This window comes from Solanum lycopersicum, chromosome 8 (assembly GCF_036512215.1).
Source record: "Solanum lycopersicum chromosome 8, SLM_r2.1".
NCBI classification, from domain to species: Eukaryota; Viridiplantae; Streptophyta; class Magnoliopsida; order Solanales; family Solanaceae; genus Solanum; species Solanum lycopersicum.
Genome location: NC_090807.1, coordinates 18,998,061 through 19,023,661, shown reverse-complemented (window position 1 = coordinate 19,023,661; position 25,601 = coordinate 18,998,061). Strand labels below are relative to the sequence as shown.

Below are 25,601 nucleotides of genomic sequence, written 5' to 3'. Positions count from 1 at the left end.
TAAGGCTATGTGAAGCGGCATAGGTTTAAGATTGTGTGGAGAGGGTGGATGCGGGGCAGGTTGAAGTGGATTTTTTTCAATTAAGGCGAGGCGGGGCGGGACGCGGGTACATGTGATTTTATGTAGATTCAAATTTAATTTTAATTTTTTTTTATATATTGTAAGAGTGATAAAGCATTATTTATTAAGATGATTTCTATAAATCTACTAAAATATTTAAAATCGTAAATGAAAATGGTTCAACAAAAATAATACAATATCTTACATGTTTTCGAATTAACCTTTAAAAATTAAATTTTAAGTCACTACACTATTAATTAATACAACTTAATGAAAAAAATATTTTGTTATGAATTTTAGTTTTAGTATCAAATTTAACTAGAAAAAAGAAGATACTAAATATGTTAGGCGGTATGGGTTCATAATGGGAGAGTTTATGCGGGACAGGTAAAAAAATTGTTATGCAGGGCGGGGCGGATTAAAAAATTTACCGGTTATGCTCAACCGACCCACCCCACCATGCAGAGCCCTGTCCCGTTGCCATCCCCAGAAGTAAATTTGAACAATCCAACCAAATTGCAAGATTGGCCTATTTCAGTGTCTCCAATTTCAGCCCATTTGACTGACACCCTTGGAAAAAACATTGGCAAGTGTCATTGTGTAGATTCACAAGGTGAAAAGACGGAGAGCTAGAATTAGAGGTTTCCACGGAGCTCAATTATTTGAAAGCATACTGTATTTGTGACCTCTTATCATAAGATATATGACACGACTGTCGAGCAACTTCTGTTGGTAGACTCAAAACACAGCAATTACATGTTACACAAAAAACGCAAGCTGAATGAACATTCGCTTTGCAGCTATAGGAACTGTACAAGTAAGTATGTAGATCAAAGTATGCTGGGACGAATATGGACTTTGGATCCTTTCTCTACCTTCAATTTCTGACTTCTATTTCTCCCAAAGGCTGTCAAACATTAAGTTCTTGAATCGTGACATAGGCTACTGCACAAATGTGAACCATACATAGCTGCACATTAAACAATTAAGGATAAGTTATTACATTACAAAACACCCAAAAATAACTACATTTTTCAAGTTCAACATTTCTAGTTTGAGCAAAACATAAGCGCCAGGAAAGATATTTTCTGACTCAAGCACAACGTAATAACATGCTACTTCAAATACATACAGAATAGTCCCTTACCTTAAATTTAAAGTTAAAACTGAAAAATCATGATTCATCAAGGTCAATATTGTTAGAGTGACTTGCAGTCTGCTACAACTTCAATGTTGACTTCATGTATCTTAAAGCAGATCGTAGCATCGCTCTAGCTTTCCTATCTGGGATGCATCCAGACAACAACATTTCTTCATAAACAGCTGGAACCTGAAAGCCAAAATATTTAGCTGACCCTTGCACAACTTTAATGTAGCAATGCACAATCCCATAAATTTGACAAACATAACAATCTTAATGTGATAATCATTACAATTCTGCCATATATTCTAAAAACTTAATACTTTTACTGCATCAAAAGATTGAAGTTCAAAGCTTATATAATAAAATAATCCTTCATAGGCTAACTTAACGTAAAAGAAGATCCAAGAGTAAGACATTAGGTGGATAAAACCAAGAGAAATAATCAAGAAGATAAAAAATGGGAACTCCAACTCAACAGAATAAATAAAAAGTACGTGTTTACCCTTTCAAACTTCTCCACACGTATCAAGGTTTTCATGAGAGTGGTGTAAGTAACAACATCCGGCTTCATATCCTGCAGTTGTAGGATATGTATGCAAGTTAGAATGATATGTAGTCACTAAGGGGAGAAAATACAGAAATTTGTATATTTACTATGTATAGGAAAAAGATAAGGCGAACTCACATTTTCTTTCATATACTTCAATACAGCAAAAGCTTCAGCATCTCTCCGATCCTCACCAAATGCATTAATTAGTGAATTGAGAGCTAACAGGCTGGGCTTTAGACCATCACCCTTCATAATCCTAAAGGCATTTACTGCTTGTTCAGACAATCCCTATAGGTGGAGAAAGAAACTTTTCACATATGTATTCATAAGATATGTTGAAGATAAAGAACGTAGATCTTCAGAAGGAAAAAATTATTGAGATCAGATATGAGGTTAACGTGCAAGGCATATATATGTCCAGCCCCTGATTGGTGGAGTTAAGCAATCTCAGGCTCCATTACAGATTTTGTTTTTTGGTTCTCGTTTTTTTTTTTTTGTGTGTGTGGGGGGGGGGGGGGGGGAGGTTGGATAAAGGGGGCTGCACGAACTACCTTCCATACTACATGATTCACAATTACAAAAGTCTTGTGTTGGAAGAAGCACACAAGCCCATTGAAGAGCATTTATCAAAGTGCTACATTTATTTGGTGACCTAAATCGAAAGAGTCCACAATGTTGACGATTGTGGTCTTAATATCAGCTACTAAGAGTCCAATTAAAAAGGTTCAAAGTTGCCTAAAATTCAAGGCAAGAAGCTTGAAAGCCAGCAATTATGGGCTTCTAAATAAAGTGAATCGGGGTCCCAATAAACATCAAGAGCGAAGGGATTTTGCGCAACAAGCTAGGTCAAGAAGTACAAATACATCAGCACAAACTTGGAATCAAAGTCAAACCTTTCAAAATTTCAAGTTCCTTTCCTAGGTCAGGTTTTATTAGTTTCCTAATCTATTCATACTAAGTTTAATACGTTCCTAATTCCCAAGGATGTTGGGAATTCTCTCCATAATTAGCTAGTTATTTCCCAGTTTTTATTTAGTTTGCTTTTCCAACAAAATTTGGTTAGACTTTTTAGTTAGCATGGCTTCTCCTTATAGTTTATATGAAGGGGTTTATCGTCATTTTCTTAGACTTATATTATTAATAATATGGAAATGTTCTCTTTCTTACACCTGTGTATGTGGTGAGTTTAGATTTACCTTGCAACCCAACAGAGCAGTCTTTAGGAGGTAACACAATCTTGTTCTTGATATCTTTGGTTTTTACTAGGGACCTAACTTAAGAGATTGGCTAAATAAATCTTCATAATCATTTTGCTCCATTCAGAACCTTTTCATTCTAAATTTCTAATAATCAGTAATTCGTCTTTTAGTACAACTAGTGATTCTGGAAATCTCACCTTTACCAACAGACTTGTAATCTCTAACAAAATTAAGAAACCTCCTGCCATACTCAGTACCTCATGTAAGTGTACTAGCGACTAAATATACCTCTAAGTTAATCATTTTTCGAAAAAAAAAAAAGTTGATCATTTTTTGCAATGTTTTGAAATTGAAGTGACCTAAACGTGAATGTCATAAAGAATTTGACTCAAGTAACCAATTAGTTTGTACTACCTATATGGATACACATAATAAATATCTACTCAGGGAAATTATGACCTAAGATATCGTGTGAGTAAGTAAGCTATGGAAATTTCAGAAAGCAGCTCATCAAAGGTCATGATAAGTTTAGAGTTCTTTACCCTCTGTGCATAGGCATTGATCAAGGCATTATACATGGTTGAGGATGGCTTTAATCCTGCAGACTTCATTACCTCCAAGCACTCAATAGCATCATTGAACCTTCCTGACTGTCCATAAATATTTATTAGAGTGGTATATGTAACAACGTTGGGAAGTAAGCCCTGACTCTGCATTTTACTCAAAAGGCCCTTCACCTCCTCCCATTTTTCCAGCTCACCGAAAGAATTAATCATTATATTGTATGTGGTGGTGCAGGGAGAACATCCACTTTCCTGCATCACCTCAAACAACTCCTCCGCCTTATTGTGATGGCCATGTTTGCTATGGCAGTCTATAAGTGTGTTCCATGTAACAGTATCAGGTTCAATTTCCTCCAACTTCATCCTTTCAAAGGTAGACATTGCATGATCCAAACAATTGTACTTCCCAAAAGTATCAATCATTATGTTATAGAACTGCCTATCAGGATTGACCCCACTATTCTTCATTTCTTTAAGCACCTGAAATGATCTCTGCCACTCTCCCCTATCACGATAACTAGCTAAGATCCTACTAAACACAAATGAATTTGGCTGAACATTATTAGCTTCCATTTCTTTCAACACAATTCTTGCACTTTCCCACCTACCTGCATTTCCATAAGCATCAATAAGCAAGCTGTACGTATGTTCATCTGGTGCGACCCCACTCCTCTCCATCTCCGACACAATATACTCAGCATCCTTCAAAGATCCAGTTTTAACATACCCTTTTAAAAGGGAATTAAACGCCCTCGTCCTTGGCTTTAACCCGCCTTCTTTCAACTCCTCAAATATAGCCTCAGCTTCGTCAGTCCTGCCTGAATTACCCAATTCAGATATCAAGTTAACAACAGTGGCTATTTTAGGGCTCAATCCATTACCTTGAACAACACTCATGAAACCTAAAGCTGTATCAACATCACCAGCTTTAGCGAAACCCACAATCATATCATTCAACAATTGGCCATCAAGTTCAATCATATCGGCTTCAATTTCATAACAGAACTTGTGTAACATGGTCAAATCAATAGAATTACTACGAATAAGGGACTGAATAATCAAACTATAATTAACATAGTCAGATTGATACCCGTCTCTGCGCATTCTACACATCAAATTAAGTGCTTTTTCGAGATCACCGTTTCGTGCACAAGCTCCAATAAGTGCATTGTAGGTTAAAGGGGTGAGTGTTTGCCTCTGAGAGAGCAAAAAAGCCTCGTACAACTTCTCGGAGCGTCCGAGCGCGTGAATGAGAATAGAGTATAGGAGTTCGTAAGAGTAACAAAGGTTGTGCTTCTGAAGCCATATAACGAGTGCATAGGCTATGGAAATTGAGGATGGGGTGGAGGAGAGATCTTTGAGAAGAGAGTGCCAGAGTGGAGCCGGCACAGCTCGATATGACTCAGCCAAGCGCAACTCGGTGGGGTCGAGTTGTGTGGGTGAAGAATTATCTGAATTGGGTTCGGTGGTGGAAAGAAATTGAAGGAGACGAGTGAAATCGTAGCGTTGATTTGAGTATGAACCGACATCATCGTCCTCCTCCTCCTCTTCTTCTTCTATACTGATATTGAATTGGTTGGAGATAGATAGATGGGAAGTTGAGGAGTGTTGGCCAAGAATTTGACGTCGGGGATGGAATTGATAAGGCAGTTGCGACGGCGGAGGAAGTAACAGAGTGTTCATTCTCCGTCTTCTTCTCCAGCAAGTTCCGGTGAATGTTGAGGGCACAGATAAACCAACCATCTTTCTCACCTCCACCTACTGGAGCAAAGATATTTTACTTTTCCAAATACTATCATAATACCAGTTTGAGTTATAATACACAATATTGTGTCTTATTCAACTCAAATAATTTAATTTGCCAAACACACACTCAATACTCGGTTAATTATTAATATCTTTAAGATAATACTTTTTTTTTATAATGAACTTGGCTAATGGAAAATAAAATCACATATTTTGATAACATAATATATTTTTACAAGATCGCTATTTAAATATATGGTCTTATTAGTATTACAAATTGATACTTTTTTAAAAGTACTAATGTATGTATGTATATAAGACATTTCGGTGAAATATAATTCTATTTTGTTATATTTTTTGTTAAAGTTAAATCTAGTTGAAACACATCTCTAACTTTTCTTAGTGCATCCAAAAGTTTAGGTGTTGTCTTTTCGAATTGTTTCATAAAACTGTGAAGAATTCTAGATGTGATAAACGTCTCTTTACGCGTGACTAATTCCAAAGGTATTCTATAATCTTCAACTTTATCATCAACATAATTTTTTTTCGATGGTATCAACAATTTTTCTAAGATATGAACCTCTGAGCGTGCATCACTTTCACTCATCCAACAAGTTATTAACGTCCAATTTTTCATGGTAATCCAGATTATTAATCATGACTTCATCGTGTTCAAAAATAATGTTTTTAGAAGTAGACTCATTGAAATTCTCAGAGATTTAATCTTCGAAGGAATATTGTGGTATCGAAGCTCGAAACACTCTTTAAATTAATAAAATATTAATTTATCGTCCCTACAAAATAATAATATTTTATGGTTCCACCTATATTAAGATAGTAAGGATTTACGGTCTCTGAAATAAAAAGAAAAAAAAGGGAAAATTACATGATTAAGCAAACATATACTAATTAATTAATCATTAAAACTAAAGCTTTAGTTAATTAGCACTTGCAATTAACATTCAGTAATAATTATGTGGGCTGAGATTTTGAGTTTGTATGATTCATATATTTGTATAATTTAATTTGTATAAATTTCGTATGATGTAATTTTATATAATATAATTTGTATGATGTAATTTTATATAATATAATTTGTATAATTGTTTAAAGTTCATATGTTTATGTTTGTACAAATTCGTTATTTCTAGTTTATACAAATATAGCTCAATTATATAAATGTATGTGCGAATTATATTATACAAACTTGTGAATTATACAAACTCATGAATTCTACGAACAAGGAAACTTGAACTGTAGATACAATCCATATTATGCAAACTATAACTATGAAACATAATTAAATTTACAATAGTGTCGATTTGTCAAAAATTCTCAAAAAGGAAAGCAAAAAAAAATAAAGACTCGATAAAAAATTAGGAAAATTTTGGAATCCCTTGTTCAATCTTTATTTCTCAAACCTTATTTTCAACGACTTCACTCCTCAATGTTGTTATGAGACAAAATGAGGTTAGGGCTCATCCATCTACTTCTTAGTTAGCAATGAATAAGTGAAAGATCAAACAATTTTGGATGATTTCATTAGAAATATTCAAATCCCTCATGAATGACATAAGATTGAATATCATCTAAGATCTCTTCAACTCTATGACTGCAAGTCTCACGAGCAAATAGAGTAATTGTTACCTTTTTTTCTTATTCTAACAAAAACATTAATCGTTATCCGACAAATTTGTATTATTCTGTAATGACCCAGTTCAATAAAATTAATTAAGCAAATAAATGAATGTCGACAGTGGGAATCAAAGTCGAGTTGCAGATTAACAACGCAGTCCACATATAACGGCTAAATCTCGAGTCATTAAAGTGGTGAGCAGCAGCAGTTATATAACGACCTAGAAGAGAGGAATCAAACAACAATAATCTTGATAAATCTTCCTCCTCTTCTCGTACTCTTTCTCTCCTCTGTTCTTCTTCACTCTTCTAATTACATATCTTCTCCTACAGTTCGAGACTCACTGTGGATGCCAATTTATTCTAGTTAATCAAAGTAGTTCAGTTTTTTATATCCTTGTAGTTAATATCCTATTTTCATATTGAATAAAATCAGAAAATTGTTCCAAAAACACGAGTTTCACTAATTCGCGCACTACAGTCAGGTCTTATTGAGATCGTGACAATTGGTAGGAGAGCAACATACCAGTGATGTAGAGAATGGCTGAAGGAACAAGAACTAGGATGGTGGATGATCGTTTGGCTAGACATGATGAGATCTTAACGGAGGTATTGGATAATCAACAGAAGATTTGAAATACACATACGGGGATCCAAGGAACGTTGGAGTTGATCCTTGATCGACTAACAACTCGAGAGAGAGTACCTAATCGAGGCCAAGGAGAACACCTACAAGGAGACGGCATACTTTCTAACCCGACTCAGGATCAAAGGCCTAACAGATTACAGATGGTGCTAATTCCCCCTCCTAAGTGGGAGTTACCTAGTTTTAAAGGACATGAACCTAAGGTTTGGCTGTGAAAGGTATTTCAACTTGTACATAACACAAAAGCATCAGAAGGTAGAAGTTGTTGCCTTGTATTTGAATGGGTTAGCAGAGACTTGGTATCATTCTCTAGTATTGAGTAGAGGGTTGGTTAATTGGGTGGATTTCAAGGAAGAGTTGATTAGTAAGTTTGAAGATGAGTTACTGGATGACATTGTTGAACAGTTCAACAAGTTGGTTCAAACAGGATCAGTGGATGAATTTCTCAGGAAATTTGAGGACCTCAAAGCGCAAATGCTTGTGAGGAATCCACACCTTAATGATGCACACTTCTTGTCTAGTTTTGTGGGAGCATTAGAGGAGGAAATCAAGTTTGCTTTAAAGATGTTCAAACCAACTACTTTGAAGCTAGCAATTGAGAAAGATAGAATGCATGAGAAGGCAATTGAAGTTGTTCAAAGGAGAAACAAGGGTACCATTAAACCTGTTACTACTATGGGCCAAAGTTCTTTTCCTAAGGCCTTAGGAAGCTCGACCAGTAAACCTAATGCTTTTAAACTTAGTCCTGAAGTTTATGAGTACAGAAAGAGCAATAGGTTGTGTTTTTGATGTGGAGACAAGTACGCTATAGGGCATCAGTGTAGACCAAAGAAACTGAATTGCTTAATCGGAGAAGTAGAGACTGTTGAAGGAGTGTCTACGGAGGTGGAGGACCCCTCCTATACTGATCTAAGTATTAAAGGGGAAATAGAACAAGAAGTGCAAGAATCAGTTTGTTTGAATGCATTAACAGGGAGCAATCAAGGGGTCAATACTATACTGATAAGTGGTATTGTGAAGAATAGAAGACTCACTCTGTTGATTGATTCATGAAGCACTCATAACTTTATTGATCAACACACAGTCTTGGGAGCAGGTTATAAGGCTAGTTATTGTGTGCCAGTAAGAGTCACAGTATAGCTAACGGTAACAACTATGTCATGTGCACATCTCATTGCCAAGGGTTTAAGTGGAAACTTCAAGGGAGGTCCTTCAAAGAGGATCTGCTTAATATTCTTTTAGGTGGGTGTGATCTTGTTTTGGGGAATGACTAGATGAAAAAGTATAACCCAACCAAGTTTGATCACTAAAAAAATGTGTCACTATTGGCAAGAAGGGCAATAAATTGATATTGAAGGGCATATTTGAAGAGGGTAGGTTGAACATGATACATAGTGGTACCATGAACAAAATTTTGAAAAAGGGTCATGCTTTAATTGTTCATTTGTTCATGATGAACACAAAAACCCAAGGTGATCATGAAGTAGTGGATAAGTCTATTCAAGTCGTTTTAGACACAAAAACCCAAGGAGTGTTTGAGGAGCCAAATTCACTGCCTCCTATCAGGGCACTTGATCATGGCATTCCTCTCAAACCAGGCATGGCACCAATAAGCTTGAGACCTTATTGATACAACTATTACCAAAATAATGAATTGGAGAAACAAGTTACTGAAATGCTCAATCATGGTATTGTCCAACCTAGCCAATCTCCATTTTCATCACCAACTCTTTTAGTCAAAAAGAAGGATGGTTCCTAGAGGTTCTGTGTAGACTATAGGGGACTGAATGACATCACTATAAAGGACAAATATCCTATACCTATAGTGGATGATCTATTAGATGAATTGCATAGTTCTGTGATCTTCTCCAAGGTGGACCTTAGAGCTGGTTACCATCAGATTAGGATGAAGACCGACGATATCCATAAAACAGCTTTTAGAACCCATATGGGTCACAATGAATTTAAGGTGATGCCTTTGGGTTAACTAATGCCCTTGGAACATTCCAGGCCTTGATGAACTAGGTTTTTCAGCCCTTCCTGAAAAGGTTTGTCCTAGTATTTTTTATGATATACTTATTTATATTGTATCATTAGAAGATCATGTTGAGCACTTTGTTGCTGTTTTTGATACTTGAGGGAGCACTCTTTATATGCTAAAATATCTAAATGCTCTTTCGGACAACCTAAGGTTGAGTACCTAGGTCATATTATTACGGACAAGGAGTGACTACTGATCCTGCTAAAATCCAATCGATGTTGGACTGGCCTACTCCTAAATCCTTATTGGGCCTTAGAGGATTCTTGGGGTTGATAGGGTACTAAAGGAAGTATGTAGCTGGTTATGGTATGATTTACTAGCCTCTCACTTATCTACTAAAAAAGAATGCTTTCAAATGGAATGAAGAAGCTGATTTGGAATTTGCAGCTCTCAAGTCGGCCATGTCCTCAACACCAATATTGGTTTTTACTTGATTTCACCAAGAAGTTTATTGTAGAGACTGATGCTAGTCATAATGGCATTGGTGTTGTCCTTAAGCAAGAAGGAAGACCGATAACTTATTTCAGTAAAGTACTAGCATCTAAACACAGGGGAAAATCTATCTATGAAAAGGAATACATGGCCTTGCTAAATGGTGTCGACAAATGGAGGCACTATATTCAATTCAAGCATTTTGTGATTTGCACTGACCATCACATCTTGAAATACTTGATGGAGCAAAAGGTTACTTCAGCATTACAGCAAAAAGGGCTTACTGAGTTACTAGGCCTTGATTATGAGGTTCAATATAAAACAGGAGCTGAGAACAGAGTCAAAAATGCACTATCAAAAAAAGAGGAACAAGGAAAAGTGTTAGCTATCAGTGTCTCAGTTCCATCATGGATGCAGAAAGTTTCTAATATTTATGAAGGGGACCCTCAGGTACAAGACTTGATCAGGCAACTATTTGTAGACTTGCAAGGACCTAATATATGGTAATATTCTTGTGGGATCCTTAGGAAGAAGGGCAAGGTATACATTGGAGATACTAGAGAGTTGAGACAACAACTTGCGAGATCATTCCATGCTTCACCAGTTGGAGGACATTCGAGATGTGAGATATGCCAGAGGAGCAAAGACGACAATGTTGCTTATCCAGGCTTATTGCAGCCCCTTAGTGTACCTAATCAATCTTGGAGTCATATCAGCATGGACTTCATTGAAGGCTTACCCAAGTCTAGGGGCAAAGATGTGATCCTCGTAGTAGTTTACAAGATGACTAAGTATGCCCATTTCATTGCCTCAGCACATCCTTATACTGCTGTTACAGTTGCTGAACTCTTCAGGAAAAGGATACATTGTTTGCATGGCATACTCGTCCATAGTTACTGATAGAGATAAAGTATTTCTCAGTAATTTCTGACAGGTCTATTCAAGCTTTTGGGCATATTTCTCAGTAAGTTCTGGCAGGCTCTATTCAATATTTTGGGCACTCAACTGCATTATAGCACAACTTATCAACTGCAAAGTGAAGGACAAATGGAGAGGGTGAATTAATGTTTGGAGAACTACCTGAGGTGTGTGGTATCTACTAGACCTATAGTATAGGAACACTTGAAAACTGGAGCGGAGTGGTGGTATAATACCAATTTCCACACTAGTTTGCAATGTACTCTTTTTGAAGCTTTATATGGGTACTCGCCCCCACACTTGTCAATGGGACCCTTGGTAGAGTATAATGTTACTGCAGCTGAGGATACCATTCTAAAGAGGCAACAGATGCAACAACTTTTGCAAGATAACTTGTGCAAAGCACAGGAAAGAATGAAATATTATGCTGATAAGAGGAGATCAAATAGAACATTTCAGGTTGGTGACATGGTCTATCTCAAGCTACAACCTTATAGACAAACATATGTGCCACTAAGGAAGCATTTGAAACTCTCGTCCAAGTATTATGGACCTTACAAGATCTTATCTAAGATCGGGTTAGTTGCGTAAAAGCTTGAGTTACTTGTTGACTCAAAAGTTCAACCAGTGTTTCATGTGTCATTGCTCAAGAAGAAGGTGGGATCTACTGTAGTGGTGCAAACTGCCTTGCCTAGCACGGGAGAGGATGATTAGTTCATTGTGCAACCAATAGCTATATTACAAAGACAAATGATCAAGAGGAACAATACAACTCAAGTTAAAGTTTTAGTTCAATGGTCCAATTTATCTCCAGAAGATGCTACTTGGGAAGATTACAGCTTTCTCAAGGCCAAGTTTCCAAGTTTTGATTAACATCCTTGAGGTCAAGGATGAATTATTAGAGGAGGGTATGTAATGATCCGGTTCAATAGAGTTAATCAAGAAAATAAAGAAATGTCGACAGTGGGAATCAAAGTCGAGTTGTGGATTAATAACGGAGTCCACATTTAACGGCTAAAATCTCGAGCCATTAAAGTGGTCAGCAGTAGTAGTTATATAACGACCTAGAAGAGAGGAATCAAACAACAATAATCTTGGTAAATCTTCCTCCACTTCTCGTACTCTTTCTCTCCTCTGTTCTTCTTCACTCTTCTAATTCCATATCTTCTCCTAGAGATTCGAGACTCACTGTGGATGTCGATTTATTCTAGTTAATCAGAGTATTTAATTTTTTAATTTGCTTGTAGTTAATATCCTATTTTAATATTGAATAAAATAAAAAAATTGTTCCAAAAACATGAGTTTCTCTTATTCGCTCACTACAGTCAGGTCTTATTGAAAACGTTATATATTCACCTCTGACAAGTTGAGTTCATAGATCTGATATTAGTGCTTAGTAACAAAGAACATGAGTGAGTCTTTGAACTAACCTCTTAAGCATCTCAAAACTAGCAAGAGCACTATGAAGGTGTAGTTGTCAATTTGATTCCTTTACCCCTCTATGATAAGTAATAAGCTTATGAGAAGATATTATCATTGAAAAGTGAAGGAGATTCAACTAATAAAAGACCCGAAGTGTGCATTTGAAAAAGAATTTACAAATTTTGTTTCTTAAGAAAATGTCTTTTAACTCAAGATGCATCTTAATAATATCTTCAATGGAATTATTATATTCCTTCTATCTGTAATCTTAAAACCTCTATTTTGTCATTTTATTTTTATCCAAAATGAAAGTTATTTTTGCTTATGCCTTCATGTCTAGTTAGGTTAAATTAATATGCAATCCTTTGAGAACCAACAAAATTAATAATATGATTAGTAAACAAATCATCAACCATGTTGCATTCTCAAATGTATGTTCCACCAGTATCATAACATTAGATCTCATTAGATGATTTGTTTTACATTCATCAAGGGACTTCACAAATACCATTCAAAATCTTCACTACATTCAAAGAGTCAGTTTTCAATATGACATGTGATTATAATTAATGCAACATTCCACACTATTTCCTAAAGCTACAACTTCTGGCACTAAATTAAATTTATTTCATTCTGTAGCCTTCTAGATATGCATGCACAAAACTTCCTTCCTCTTTTTTTTTTAATACATAAGGATCTTGAACAAGAATTAGGATTTCATATTGTTGCACTATTGTAGTTATATTTGAAATATCTACAGCTAGGTAAGTTTTATGGAAAACGTCCTTACAAATAATAATGCGGGAGTATTGCTCAAATAATCTATCATTGGCCAGGTTATGGGGATATGCATGAGCCATCGGTACCTTCTCTTAACACTGAGTAGATATTTTTTGTGACTTGTATTTCTTCATTTTTTATGTTTTCCAAAGAATGAATTTTCCAAATATTGAATTTTATAGAAGTATTATGTATTCCACCATTTGAAAATGGTATCTTTAAGTTGAAAAAATGACTTATAACCCCTGTAATAGTTGAAAAAGTATTTTGAAAACTTAAATCCATAAAAGTAAGAATGCAGAGATGTTGACATGATTCTAGAACACCATCTCCACAACAAAATAAGACCTCATTAGTAATACCAAATCTCATAAGAACTTCTCCAATTGATAGACTTTGCTTCTAAAGTCACCAAAAGAAAAATGAGACTTTAAATGGCACAGTATATTCCATAATTTCTAAAAGTTATCAAGAGTAAATGTCATTGTCTCAATAGTTTTGATGCGAACTAAATAGTGAATTTACCTGAACTGTTCAACATCCAGCGAGGCTTGTGATCTCAATCTTTAAAATCCTCAACTACCCCCAATCTCTTTGAAAATATGATCACAATCATCTTTTGGAAAAGAATGAAATTTTAACTCCCCATTCAATCTGTCGTTCATCATAAGTTGACTCACCTTTTACATGCCATAATTATTGAGGTTAGAAAAAGGTATCATATAATGAAGAGTTCCAAGTTTAGTCCAATTATCAAACCAGATGCTATAAAGATCACACATAGGCTCCCACCAATTATGCTGATAAATGTCATTTCCAGCCTCTAGCATATACCTCCAAGTCTAGGAGCCTCCTTTCTATTGTAATACCTAAGGATTATGCCTTATAGAATATTTTTCCATAAAAAATTAGTTCATAATGGATTCCATAGAAATACATAGATCTCTCTTTGATGTATTAAATCTCTCTTAGCTAAATTATGGTGACTAATGTTTTTTTTAAGAAAATCAAGATAAATCTAACAAACACTCTATGCAAAATTATGAACCACGGAGAAAGGACGGACAACAAATAAATAGTAATATTACGAAGGATAATTTTAATCGAAGTTAGCCCCCCCCCCCTCCCAAAAAAAAAGAAGAAGAGAAACTTACCTTTTCATGCTAGCAACTTAGCATGTACAATAGGGCAACCTAGATAAATACAAGACAATTTACCTTGTAACGAATCCTATATGGTTCTTAAATTCCTTAATAATAGGAATTGTAGTATTATGACAAGCATAGATGATCTCTTCCCTTTGTGAATCATTTGACCTTACTGCCTCTCATATCCCTCTAGTGTCTTGATTTATCATCTTCCGGCTCTTTTGAACAATGATGACCAATATGATTAAATCATTAGTGTAATCTACATGATTTATTTGATATTCCATTTAGGAATTCCAAAACATTTGTAATCCTTATAAAAGAATAAATAATTCAAAGCTCTAATTAGAACCTCTACAATTATAATGAATAATGCAGATGACAATCAATCTCCTTGTTTCACAGATAAAAAATTCAACATTGATAAAATATAAGAGAAATATTGGGTATATCAGTAAGAATGTCTACTAACTAGTTACACATTTTAAAGATTTGTTCCTAGGTCTAGAGAGGATAATATCACTAGCGGTCTGAGCCGTTACAAATACATTAGTCATTCATGAGTTAGCCTTGTCGATGTAGGCCAAGTTTAACCGAGTTCAGGTAAATCTCAATAAGGCGGGGCACACCTCAATACTGAGTCTAGGCATATCTCATGTGGCGGGCAAACCACAGTGAGAACGCTAAGTCCATAGAGGGGGTGTAGTACATCCCATGTTAAGATAAAAAGTCTCGCATTAGAAAAACAAATGAGAGATGTTGGGTATATAAATAAGCATATCTTACAAAATAATGACGCGTTTTTAATTTGTGAAGGCTTAGGACCATACTTGACAATATCACTAGAATCTGGCAGTTATAATTTCACGCCTCTAGTTGAGTGAAAGAAATCATGAGTTGTTTGTGTAATGACCCTAAAATGAAATCGATGAACTAGAGATTAACATATTATTTTATAGTTGGTAAAATAGTATAAATGATTAAAAATGACTTTAGAAGTGAGTTTAGTAATTTTACAGGTCAAACATCAAGAGACGTCCATGACTTTCGGGAACTAGTCGTTTCGGTGCTAATGTGCTCTAGTATGTTGTGAATTGGTATGTTGTTTGGAGTATAAAACTTGTGAAGGAGACCCTAGTACCTATATGGACATGTGTAGGGGTTAAACATCCAAGTAAGACTCCCCAAGGACCACCCTAAAGGTCCTTGAGGAGGACTCAAAGTTGAACCCCAAAATTACCAAAAAGTGGCGATCTACGGCCAAGAATTACAGCCAGTAGGTCCACTTACGCTCAATACTCAGCCTCGGAAAGTCAAGACTTAGACTAGGGATCCTTATCTCCCTTATCCAAGTCTTTGACCAAAATGACAAGACCAGAGCACGGTCCTTCACTTCACCTGCAGTCCATAGGTGGAGGTCTCATAGGTGGCACGTGTTTTACTTGTGCAATTCGGCCAAGCCAAAGGTGACTTGGTAAATTACTCCCTTGGATAATTAAATATTTGGGTGGTTATTTTATTTACTTTTAGGTATTCTAATTATGTTAAAACAGTTAAACTTCCATTTAAAATTCATTCTTCAAAAATCAAAATCACTCTCCCAAAACGGTTCTATCTAGAACACCATTGGAGCATTAAGGTTGAAGATTTGAAGTGATTTCTTGTTTATTTTCATGGGAGATTAATATTTAAGGTATGGTGACTCATTATCTTTGATAAAATTTCCTTTCAAGGAGCCCAATCAGAAGTATTTTAAAGTTTTTCAAAGAACACAAAAACCCTATTTCCTCTTCTAAGCATGGGTTTTGCATCAAACGTTTTCAATTGATAAATTAAGTTTATATTGATTGTTTATTGATGATTTTAAGGTGAAAAACTCTATGAACCCATGGTTTCACTAAATTCCTAAAGTTAGCTTATAAGTGGGATTTATGATTATGGTTGATATTGTTAGAATTGTGCCTAAGTTGTATCGTATTGTTGATATATATTGTAATATATGACAAAGTATGATGAATTGTTGGAGATTTCAAATGGTGATCATGGATTGGGTGAAGGGTAAGTTGACCTAATTCTCTTGTTCTTTTGGAATTATTCTTGTATTGTTTGGTCCATTTATGGTGGTGGTGTTTACTTATTGTTTATGCATTGTGATCACGACCGTGAAGGCATTATATGATGAATCGGACTAGTGTCATGATGTGTATATATGGATGTGCAATATGAAAGGTTATATATGTGATCTAGTTCAAAATGTTATAATATTGTGATTGAAAGTATGTTCTCTTTAATGTACATATATGATGATAGACTATCAAGAGCCTTGATGTGTGGATGTTGTATTTTGAGTTATTAGACTTAGGTGTATCTCCTTGATACATGAAAGCTTATTAAATGTGATCTATTGATTGATTAAGGCTTAGACATCCTTTTCTTGAGTAATGAATGAACAAATATCTTGAATTTGCTAGACTAAAGTATGGTGCCCTTTCTATGAATGAGTAAAGAGGAATTCTACATTATGTCTTGAATCAGCCAGTCCTAAGCATGGTGCCTTTCATGAGTCTAGATTTCCTAAGTAAATGTGAAACCTTGAAGGGGTGTACCTAAGGGTGATGACCTTTTGTGTGAAATGTTAGATATAGAGTTGGTGGGTGGGAACAGTAGAAAACCCTCTCTAAGAAAGTCAATGAGCTATCCTTATTGGTGCCTTCTTAGTTAGACCTAATATTGGTGCCTTATCTAGTACATACATGTGATCGGCTAGACCTAATCATGTTGCCCTCTTGGTAGATGTACTATGGGTTGGTTAGACCTAATATTGGTGCCTTCTCAAGTACATACATATGAATGAACTACTCCAGGGGAACTAAGGCTAGAACCAAGAGGATATGATAAGATGGTGTCTTTTCCCCTAGAAAAGGAAAGAGTCCAATGAACATCTTTGAATATACCCTAAACCATATGTCTAAATGGGTTGCTTATAAGTTCTACCCCTGACAAGTTTAACACCTTTCACGAAGTGGGGTCTTATGACATCAGATTCCAGGTCAAGATAGTGTGATCTATGTCGGTTAACGCCTATTCCCGTCATGTGGGATGTGCACTCTACTTATTGGATAGGTTCTACAATGTGTAGGTAGTAGTATGGGATGCTATCTACACATAGCACGAGTAGGCTTTGAAGATACAAAGTGAGTTCCTCAAGCCTTATTGGCTAATATGTGAAAGTCCTCTATATGCATAAATGTGTCCTAAATGACTCTAAAGAAAATTGTTGACTTGTCATCTTTTTAAGAGTATTGCATGTCTCCTTTCTGTTAAGGAAACGAACTACTTAGCATGTAATGTTGAAATGCAATGGTTCTTGTCTATAGTAACCTTGAGGAATACTTGGGTGTGTATGAATGAGGTCTTATGAGCGGCGACTTCATGTCTCACTCAAAGTGTGCCTAAATATAACTCTAGATAGAGACTCTAGGGTGTTAAATTGTCTCTTACTTGGTGTATATTCTTATGTGTTGCATTTTGATACTCCATTACTAGAAAATAGGCCTACGACAACAAATAAAAACTGTCGCAATAAATTGGTAAACCGCTGAATTAGAGCTATTGTAACGATTCATGAACCGTTTCATCTGCTCGCGCTGCTATAAGTCTACTGCAAGGGTTTTTTGCAACGATTTTGTAATCGTTGCCTATGGTTTATATATTGCAATGGTTTTACTGTTGCTGACAATGGTCCTTCTAGTGCAACAATTATTTATACTAATGAAATGGTTCAAAACCGTTCCAATAACAATTTATTCAAGAATTGTTTTGGGTATAGTAATGGTTTTGCCTATATATTGCAACGAGTTTTAGCTAATTTCAACAATTTGTATTGAAAAGGGTTTATGAAATCTATTACAACCCCTCAAGTAAAACAAAAAAAATGATAAATCATATGATAAAATATGTTTAAATAGAATTTCTCTTAATCAATATATATATATATATATATATATATATATATATATATATATATATATATATATTAGAGGATCATAGAAGTAGTGATGTGGCACCTCTCTATGACCTCGGTTCATATTTACTTTTTTTCTCCTTTTTTTTTTGACATTTTATTGTTTTATTTCCTAAATTTTCTATTTTCATTCATTTTTAAAATGCTGACAAGTGAGTAAATATAAGAAGTTTAGGTAGAGGAAGTTGAGAAGATTATTTTATCATCTTCCGTTTTTTTCCCAAAAAATTGTAACAGCAAAAAGTACTTAAAATAAATTAGTTACATTATTTATTAGTTATTAATTTCTAAAACTGATCTCATCAAATAAACTTGTTTGCCTTTTCATCTTTCACTATTAAAATATTAATTATCAACATTTACAACATCATTCCATATATATATATTTGAGCAGCATCAAATCTTTTTCATTGTCTACAATCCACATATTGCCTATTTGAGATTTTCTCAATGCGTATTCTCTACAATTTCTACATTCATAGAGCGAGTGCTTCAGTCATACGTGAATTCTTTTTATCTTAAGGAAGTATTTCACAAGTAACATAGTGATGCACTTTGATTAATTAATTCGAACTTTGTTAGTCTTTCTTTATTATTTTATATATTTTCTCTATGTACTTAAGTCGAAGATTCTTGAAAATTGCAATCCGCATCTATCTTGTCTTGCTCAAACTTCACTTGTAGTAATGCATTGTGATTAATTAATTCGAACTTTGTTAGTCTTTCTCTGTTATTTTATTATATTTTCTCTATGTACTGTAGTCGAAGATCTTTAAAAATCATAATTTGTATCTATTTTGTCTTGCTCAAATTCCACTTGATATTCTTTGAATGAGCTACATTATATCTTTTGTTGCATTCTTATTCTTTAATTGATCTATATTTTAGCTTACAGGAATAAGGTTACGATGATCAAAAAATTACAAAGAGTGAAAATAATATGATGGAATTTCAGCAAATTCAAGGCACGAAGAATTGAAAGCAACTTCCGTTGCCATCATATCATAACTTCCCTTGCCATATATATATTTGTTATTTTTTTGCTTTTCATTTTTAATTTAAGTTGCAATTTTATTTGTTATTTTGACCTACAAACTTCTCCCTTCCCCTCCCCTCCCTTTTAATTGCTTATTTATTAGATATATTAACATTTCATTTTTTGTGCTAATATAATTTGATTTCTATGTTGAGGTACTTATTACCAACTTTGATCCGACTCAAATTTAAAAAATAAAGGTCATTTAGTATAGCCAAGTAATCATATGTAAGTATATTATTTACACTATTTTGAGATCTCTATATAATTACTTTAAGTCCTTAAATTTTATCTTAAATACTTGCTTTTGAGTATATATATGCTAATTGTTAATATTATGAACAGTGCACAATGAAGAGAAAAACTAAGGAAATTTGGACAAGTGAAGATTGCAATTATGACAAAGACGACTCTTATACATAGAAGCAATACTTTCTCTATATTTGTTTTAAAAGTTTTCTTTTTTTGTATTTCAAGAATTAGGTGTGGTCTTTTTTTTTTATGACCTCAGCACCGCAAGTGTTCATATCACTTTAGGAATTCAAAGTTTTGAAGTTTATTTATTTGTATTCTAACTATCAATGAAGTCGATAGTTAGATGACTCGTATCACTTGCTTATAAATGGTAAACATATTTTTTTTTGTAAAAGTGTAGTGGTGTGTCCTAAAAGTTGAATATGCATGTTAAATTTTTATTTAAATATAAATGGAACTCTATTGATAATTTACCCTGCTTTATTTGGTAAGTTGTTGATAAGTTATGTTATTTTTGGCGAATTGGTATGATCATTTTCTATTTATGTTACTCTAATTCGATTTTGATTCCTTATGTGTATGGACTTTCTCGAAGAAATCTATTTTTTTTTCAACTACTACATAGTTTATGTCTTCTAAATCCTCTATCATGTATTTGTATAGAATTTGGTATAGGTAGGTTTTTGTTGCTTATAAGTTTTTTGTTGCTAAGGTTAAATTGATTCAGCTCCTTTTTATTTTCATTGTCTTCATTTTTATTGATTTCTTACTCGGATGATGATAAGTATATGACAATAGATATTATTTTAGACGAGGACAAAAGAGAGTTTAGAAATTTGGCAAAAGGAGCAATGTATAATAATGTTTTTAAACGGATTAGGTCTTATCAATATAATTAGTTAAATCATAGTTAAATTCTTTTTTACGTGTCTTCCATCGAAATTAAAATTTGGAAAAAATAGAAAGGAGTCTAATCCAAGTTGAACATATTATAATAATAATAATAATAATAATAATAATAATAATAATAATATCAGTTTAACATAAGTTTTACTTAACAATTTGACATATTTTCAATAAAATGAAATTAGTAAGGGATAAATTTCCGAGTTATCCAACACAAGGATTGAAGCTTGACAATTCAATTGTATTTTGAGTCCTCCCCCTTTTTTTTACAACGTTGTGTATTGAATTCATAGCATTTTTTTCTGAATATAAATGAGTGGTTTCTTTTTTAATTTTTTTAAATTTTCTATAATGTAGTTAATGATAACTTTTTGACAGAAAATAATAGCTTTAGAATGGAGTAATGTATCAATTATTATTTTTATTTATATGTTATATATAAAGAAGAGAGGAAAATCAAGGAAGATATTATTTACTTCAAATGAATGGGCAAGTAACAAAGGTGGAAGAAAAAAAAAATTAACCAAGGAAATTCCGTTTATGTGTAATCCCCCCCCCAGACCTCTTATTTTTACATAATTATAAGAGACATCGTTATTGATACACTTTTAAAATTAAGATTTTAAGAAAAGAAAACATTAATATATAGCTCTTAAGAGTAAGTAGATGCTTAATGTCTTAAATAAATAAATGTAATTTATGTATAAATTTTCTATACATATCAACATAAAGAGATTCATTTTTCTTGAAGTTCATTTCTTTCTTTCTTTTATTTAAATAGATTATTATTATATAAAATTTAAGTATTTAAAATGATTAAAGCACAATAATTGATTAAAAAAATTAAAGGAAAAGAAAATAAATGAAGATAATAAAATATACTGAAATTTAATTTATTTAAATTTTAAAATATAATTTTAATAATAAAAAAATTATTTTATAAATTCAAAAAATAATTTTTGTGATCGGGCGAAGCGCAGCCTATTTCCCTTGTATCAAATATATTTCAACATATCAAACTCGTAGTATCAACATATAAATACAAAAGATCTAAATAATGTTTCACAATACAGATAACTAGATACATAAATTTAGCCCCAAAATAAAAGAAATTCTAAAACACATGAAAGTGTAGTAACAGTCTATCAATAATATGCGTTGTCTTCATTTCTTGCATCACCCAAGTTCATTTGTTTTACCTACAAAAGTTCATTAATATATGACTCAACATAAACTTTACAGAATAATATAAATCAACGTTTACAGGTACAATAATGTCACAACATGTCGTGAAGTATAATGTATATTAGAAAAATGGTAACAAATTAAATCTTCTCAATGGTAAAAAACATATGTGGTAACGTATAATGTACAAATAAGAAAATTCTAGCTTAATAGTAAAATGATTCTTTATGTAAGATGTTCTCCCTTAATAATCAGAGGATAAATAGGTCTTCATTATTGAGGATTATCCCAACAAACAAAACTTCGAATATTAATTTTTAATTGTATTACAACTGTAGATGCTTATGCAAAGTATCGGGAACTTAATCTATATTGAAACTAAATATAGAAGAAAAAAATTATCACAAGTTTCTTGCATAGACAGTAGTTGATTTATCATCAACCTTTTGTAAAGTTTTTGTAAAAACAAAGAATTAAATTCTATTTCCTCTTCTATTTACTACGGTGACGAAGAATCAAATTATCACTATATTTCCTTTTTCTACTTCTTCTTCCAAGTGCAGGATAACCCCAAGGGGTTGTACCCAAACTTTTCTGGTTCACCAACATTCCCCACTTGTCTAACTGTTGCTGAGCAGTTTTTAGATATCAAACGGACCTCCCCAGAAGGTAATTTTAATGTGGCCGATTTTTGGAACCCTCAATAATACTCTAGAACGACAAATGATAGCATAAAATACAGTTACTATGCATTTTCAATTGCCCTCAGGAAGCTCTATACCTTTTAAATTATCATTCTTTTATCAACAACATGAACGAGTGCAACAATTAACTATAATCAACATATAAAGTGTAAGATGCAGCAACAAATTACCATAATAAATATTAGCTAAAATATACCTCAGGGAACTAAGTAGGATCAGTGATGAAATTGATCATGAGGACCAATGTAAATTCTTATATCTCTTCTTCTTGAAATCTTAGACTACAATCTGCACAACAGTTAAAAACGTGTAGTAAAACTTTAATATATTTCTCACTCAAAAAGATCTTACTAAGCATTTTAACTAATATATGACTTAATGAAAAAGATAGACGTGAAAAAAGATAAAAGTATACCTAATCATGGTCTTAATATTTAGTTTGCTACAATAATCTTGCTTACTTTTTCCTCGCATGGAAACTGCAATTCTGTAACTTCCTCCACTTGTACTCGTTCTTTCTGTACACTTTCATCTACACTTGCTTTTTGCAACTTCATAAACATTTGGGAGAATAGGGAACTGTGCATGTAAATCTAATGCCAAAGATGAGTAAGTTTATTTCCTGATACACTTCCACATGAATCCTCGACCTCCACACTCTTCTATAACTATTCATTTGAAAATAAACTATGAGTCCATAAAAGGAATGCATGTACATAAGTTTAAAGAACTATGTGAAAACAATAGAAAAAATGATGCATTTATTTAAACCTGACTGCATCAAATATCCAAGAATATTTCGTGGCTCTTTATGTTTGTACCAAAGATTTGAAATTCTTAAGTATTTGACTTCTCAAAGTGCATTAGGAGTTTCCATGAAAGCTATCAAACACCATTCTATCCAAAGTAAACAGGCATGCAGTATAATGCTTGTAACGACCTTCTGAGTCAGTTTTGTGAATTTTAGTCATGATTCTTATACTAACTCTTTTTAGTAGTTTTTTAAAAAAAAAAATATTTATGACTTATAAGATTGAATGATATGATTTTCAGAAGATTACTTTTTTGCTAATAATAATAGAAAAGCAAATAAATAAATTAAAAGAGAAATAAAAGGAAAAATATTATTGGCTGTTGTGAACAACAACAGTTCACACAGAGGAAAAAAATGGAAAAAGAACACGAAGGGTTTAGGCAAGAGCATAGTAGCAAGTTGCGGTGTTCGACGAGAGTAACCATATTCAGGTAAGAACCTCAAATTTGAATTCTTCATACTCTTTAATACCATAATGACTTGTTTATTCATTAATCAATGAATTTATTGTCACTTAGAGGGGAAGGAGAATTATATTGATTGTTAAAATGTATTGTTCTTTCAATTAATGTTGATGTACGTGGGCTTAAAAATTTGGGGTACAAGTTTTAGTGGGATATTCACGTGAGGTTGTCAGCATGTAACGTTTATGTTTGTTTGAGAAATTGTGGTTAGTAAATTGGATGAACTTCGAGGTTTTCTTAAAATTTTATTGGAAAATTCTTATTGGTTGAAAAAATAATAATTAAGGCTACAATAAGTGCCTACGTTTATGTTCAATTGAGAGGAAAATAATGGAAAACAAATTAGTGGAATTGTGATCATATGGCAATGATTGAAGATCATGATCAGGTGTGATATGTTATGTCAAAGGGTATCAATTATTCTCATGTGTTTCACTGTTATAACTTTTCATACTTTAAGTTAGCTCTGCGTACTAGTTTGTTTAAGTTAACATATCATTGTACAATATGAATCAGCTTTGGGCATATTCAGATACCTAAATATTAGGTATATTGGATAGTATGATATCATTAGATTTATATGATATTTGGAAAATGTAGATTTAATTTTAAGCTTGAAACTTGAAAAATATTATAATTGAAATGTTAATTGACATCAAAATTTGAAAACTTGATTATAAACTTGGGTGAATTTTTGGGTCAAGACTAAACACATAGATTAATATGAGTGTTGTTAGTTTTGGAATCTTATTTTGGTCATTTGTTTGAATAGATTTCTTTGAGATGGAAGTTTAACAGAAGGTGAAGGCTCAAGTCCCCGAGAAAATTCTTGATTAATTGAGGCAAGTGGATTCCTAAACTCTTGCTAAGTGTATGGAATGCATGTATTTCCTTGTGGTATATGTTTGGGAGTAAAGATACTTGGTGATGGGTTGACTTGTCCACATTGATAAATTCTAATGATAAAAGGGGGTGATAAAAGATGATGTGATTATTTGATTGTATGTGATGTATTGAGAATGATACGAGTACCGATGTTATAATGGGAAGGTTTATTATTATAGAATGAGATTGTAATCCGAGAATGCCAAGCATATGAGCGGTATATTATTGATTTGATTTATGATGTGTGATTGTTCTTTACTGAACCCGTATAACTGTGATAATTGAGGTGATTATATGTCATAACGACATTTGATTTATTGAGATGTTGCATCATCTCCTTATTTGATATTATATTTTGCACATGCATTGACATGAGATTGGGTATGATTAAAGGTCTAACACATGAAGATCGTTCGTGTTGAGATCAAGTATTGATTATTTGGCACGTGGAGATCATCCGTGCGATAGAAAAGTTATGATTATGATTTGGGCATGTGGAGATCGTCTGTGCGAAATTTGTTTGATTATGATAGTGCGTTGAGATCGTTCGCACAGACACATGAAGATTGTATGTGTTGGTATATGGAACTCACGAGTCTCCAGGGGTCATGAACTCTCGATGTATTTTCGAGGAGTATCATGTATATACGGTTGAGAGAGAATTTGGTATTCTAAGGCATGTCACTTCATGGTGTCATATTGCATTGTATCCCATTACATTCTTCATTCTTGATGGTTATGTGTTTTTATGGTGGTTGGGAAGTACTTGATATTTGATTATCTCTATTTGACGAACTTGATCTTGTGTGTTGCTGATATTGTGAGTGCCTTTTTGTGAAAATTGTGATTGTCGAATATTGAGTTTGTAGTTGAGGATTTGTAATTTGTTAAAATGATTTTCATGAGATGGGTGCTATGAAAACTGTGAACTATTAGGTTGGACTGATTCTTATGTAGGTTTTAGTTGTGGAGGTTTGGTTGGTGCGTAATGATTACTACTGCAATTTTTTTTGTAGGTTACTAGCCCGGACTTTTGTTATATTT

At 33.5% G+C, this 25,601-nt stretch overlaps 1 protein-coding gene across 1 annotated transcript; it reads right to left on the bottom strand.

Moving 5' to 3' along the window:
- Positions 1 to 726: 726 nt before the first annotated feature.
- Positions 727 to 5,303, bottom strand: LOC101245385 (pentatricopeptide repeat-containing protein). The gene is given in 5 exon segments (NM_001346570.1): positions 727 to 1,030; positions 1,208 to 1,390; positions 1,707 to 1,778; positions 1,890 to 2,042; positions 3,496 to 5,303. Coding segments are annotated over 4 exon segments (2,100 nt in total). The 5' UTR covers positions 5,260 to 5,303; the 3' UTR covers positions 727 to 1,030; positions 1,208 to 1,279.
- Between the last annotated feature and the right edge of the window lie 20,298 nt (positions 5,304 to 25,601).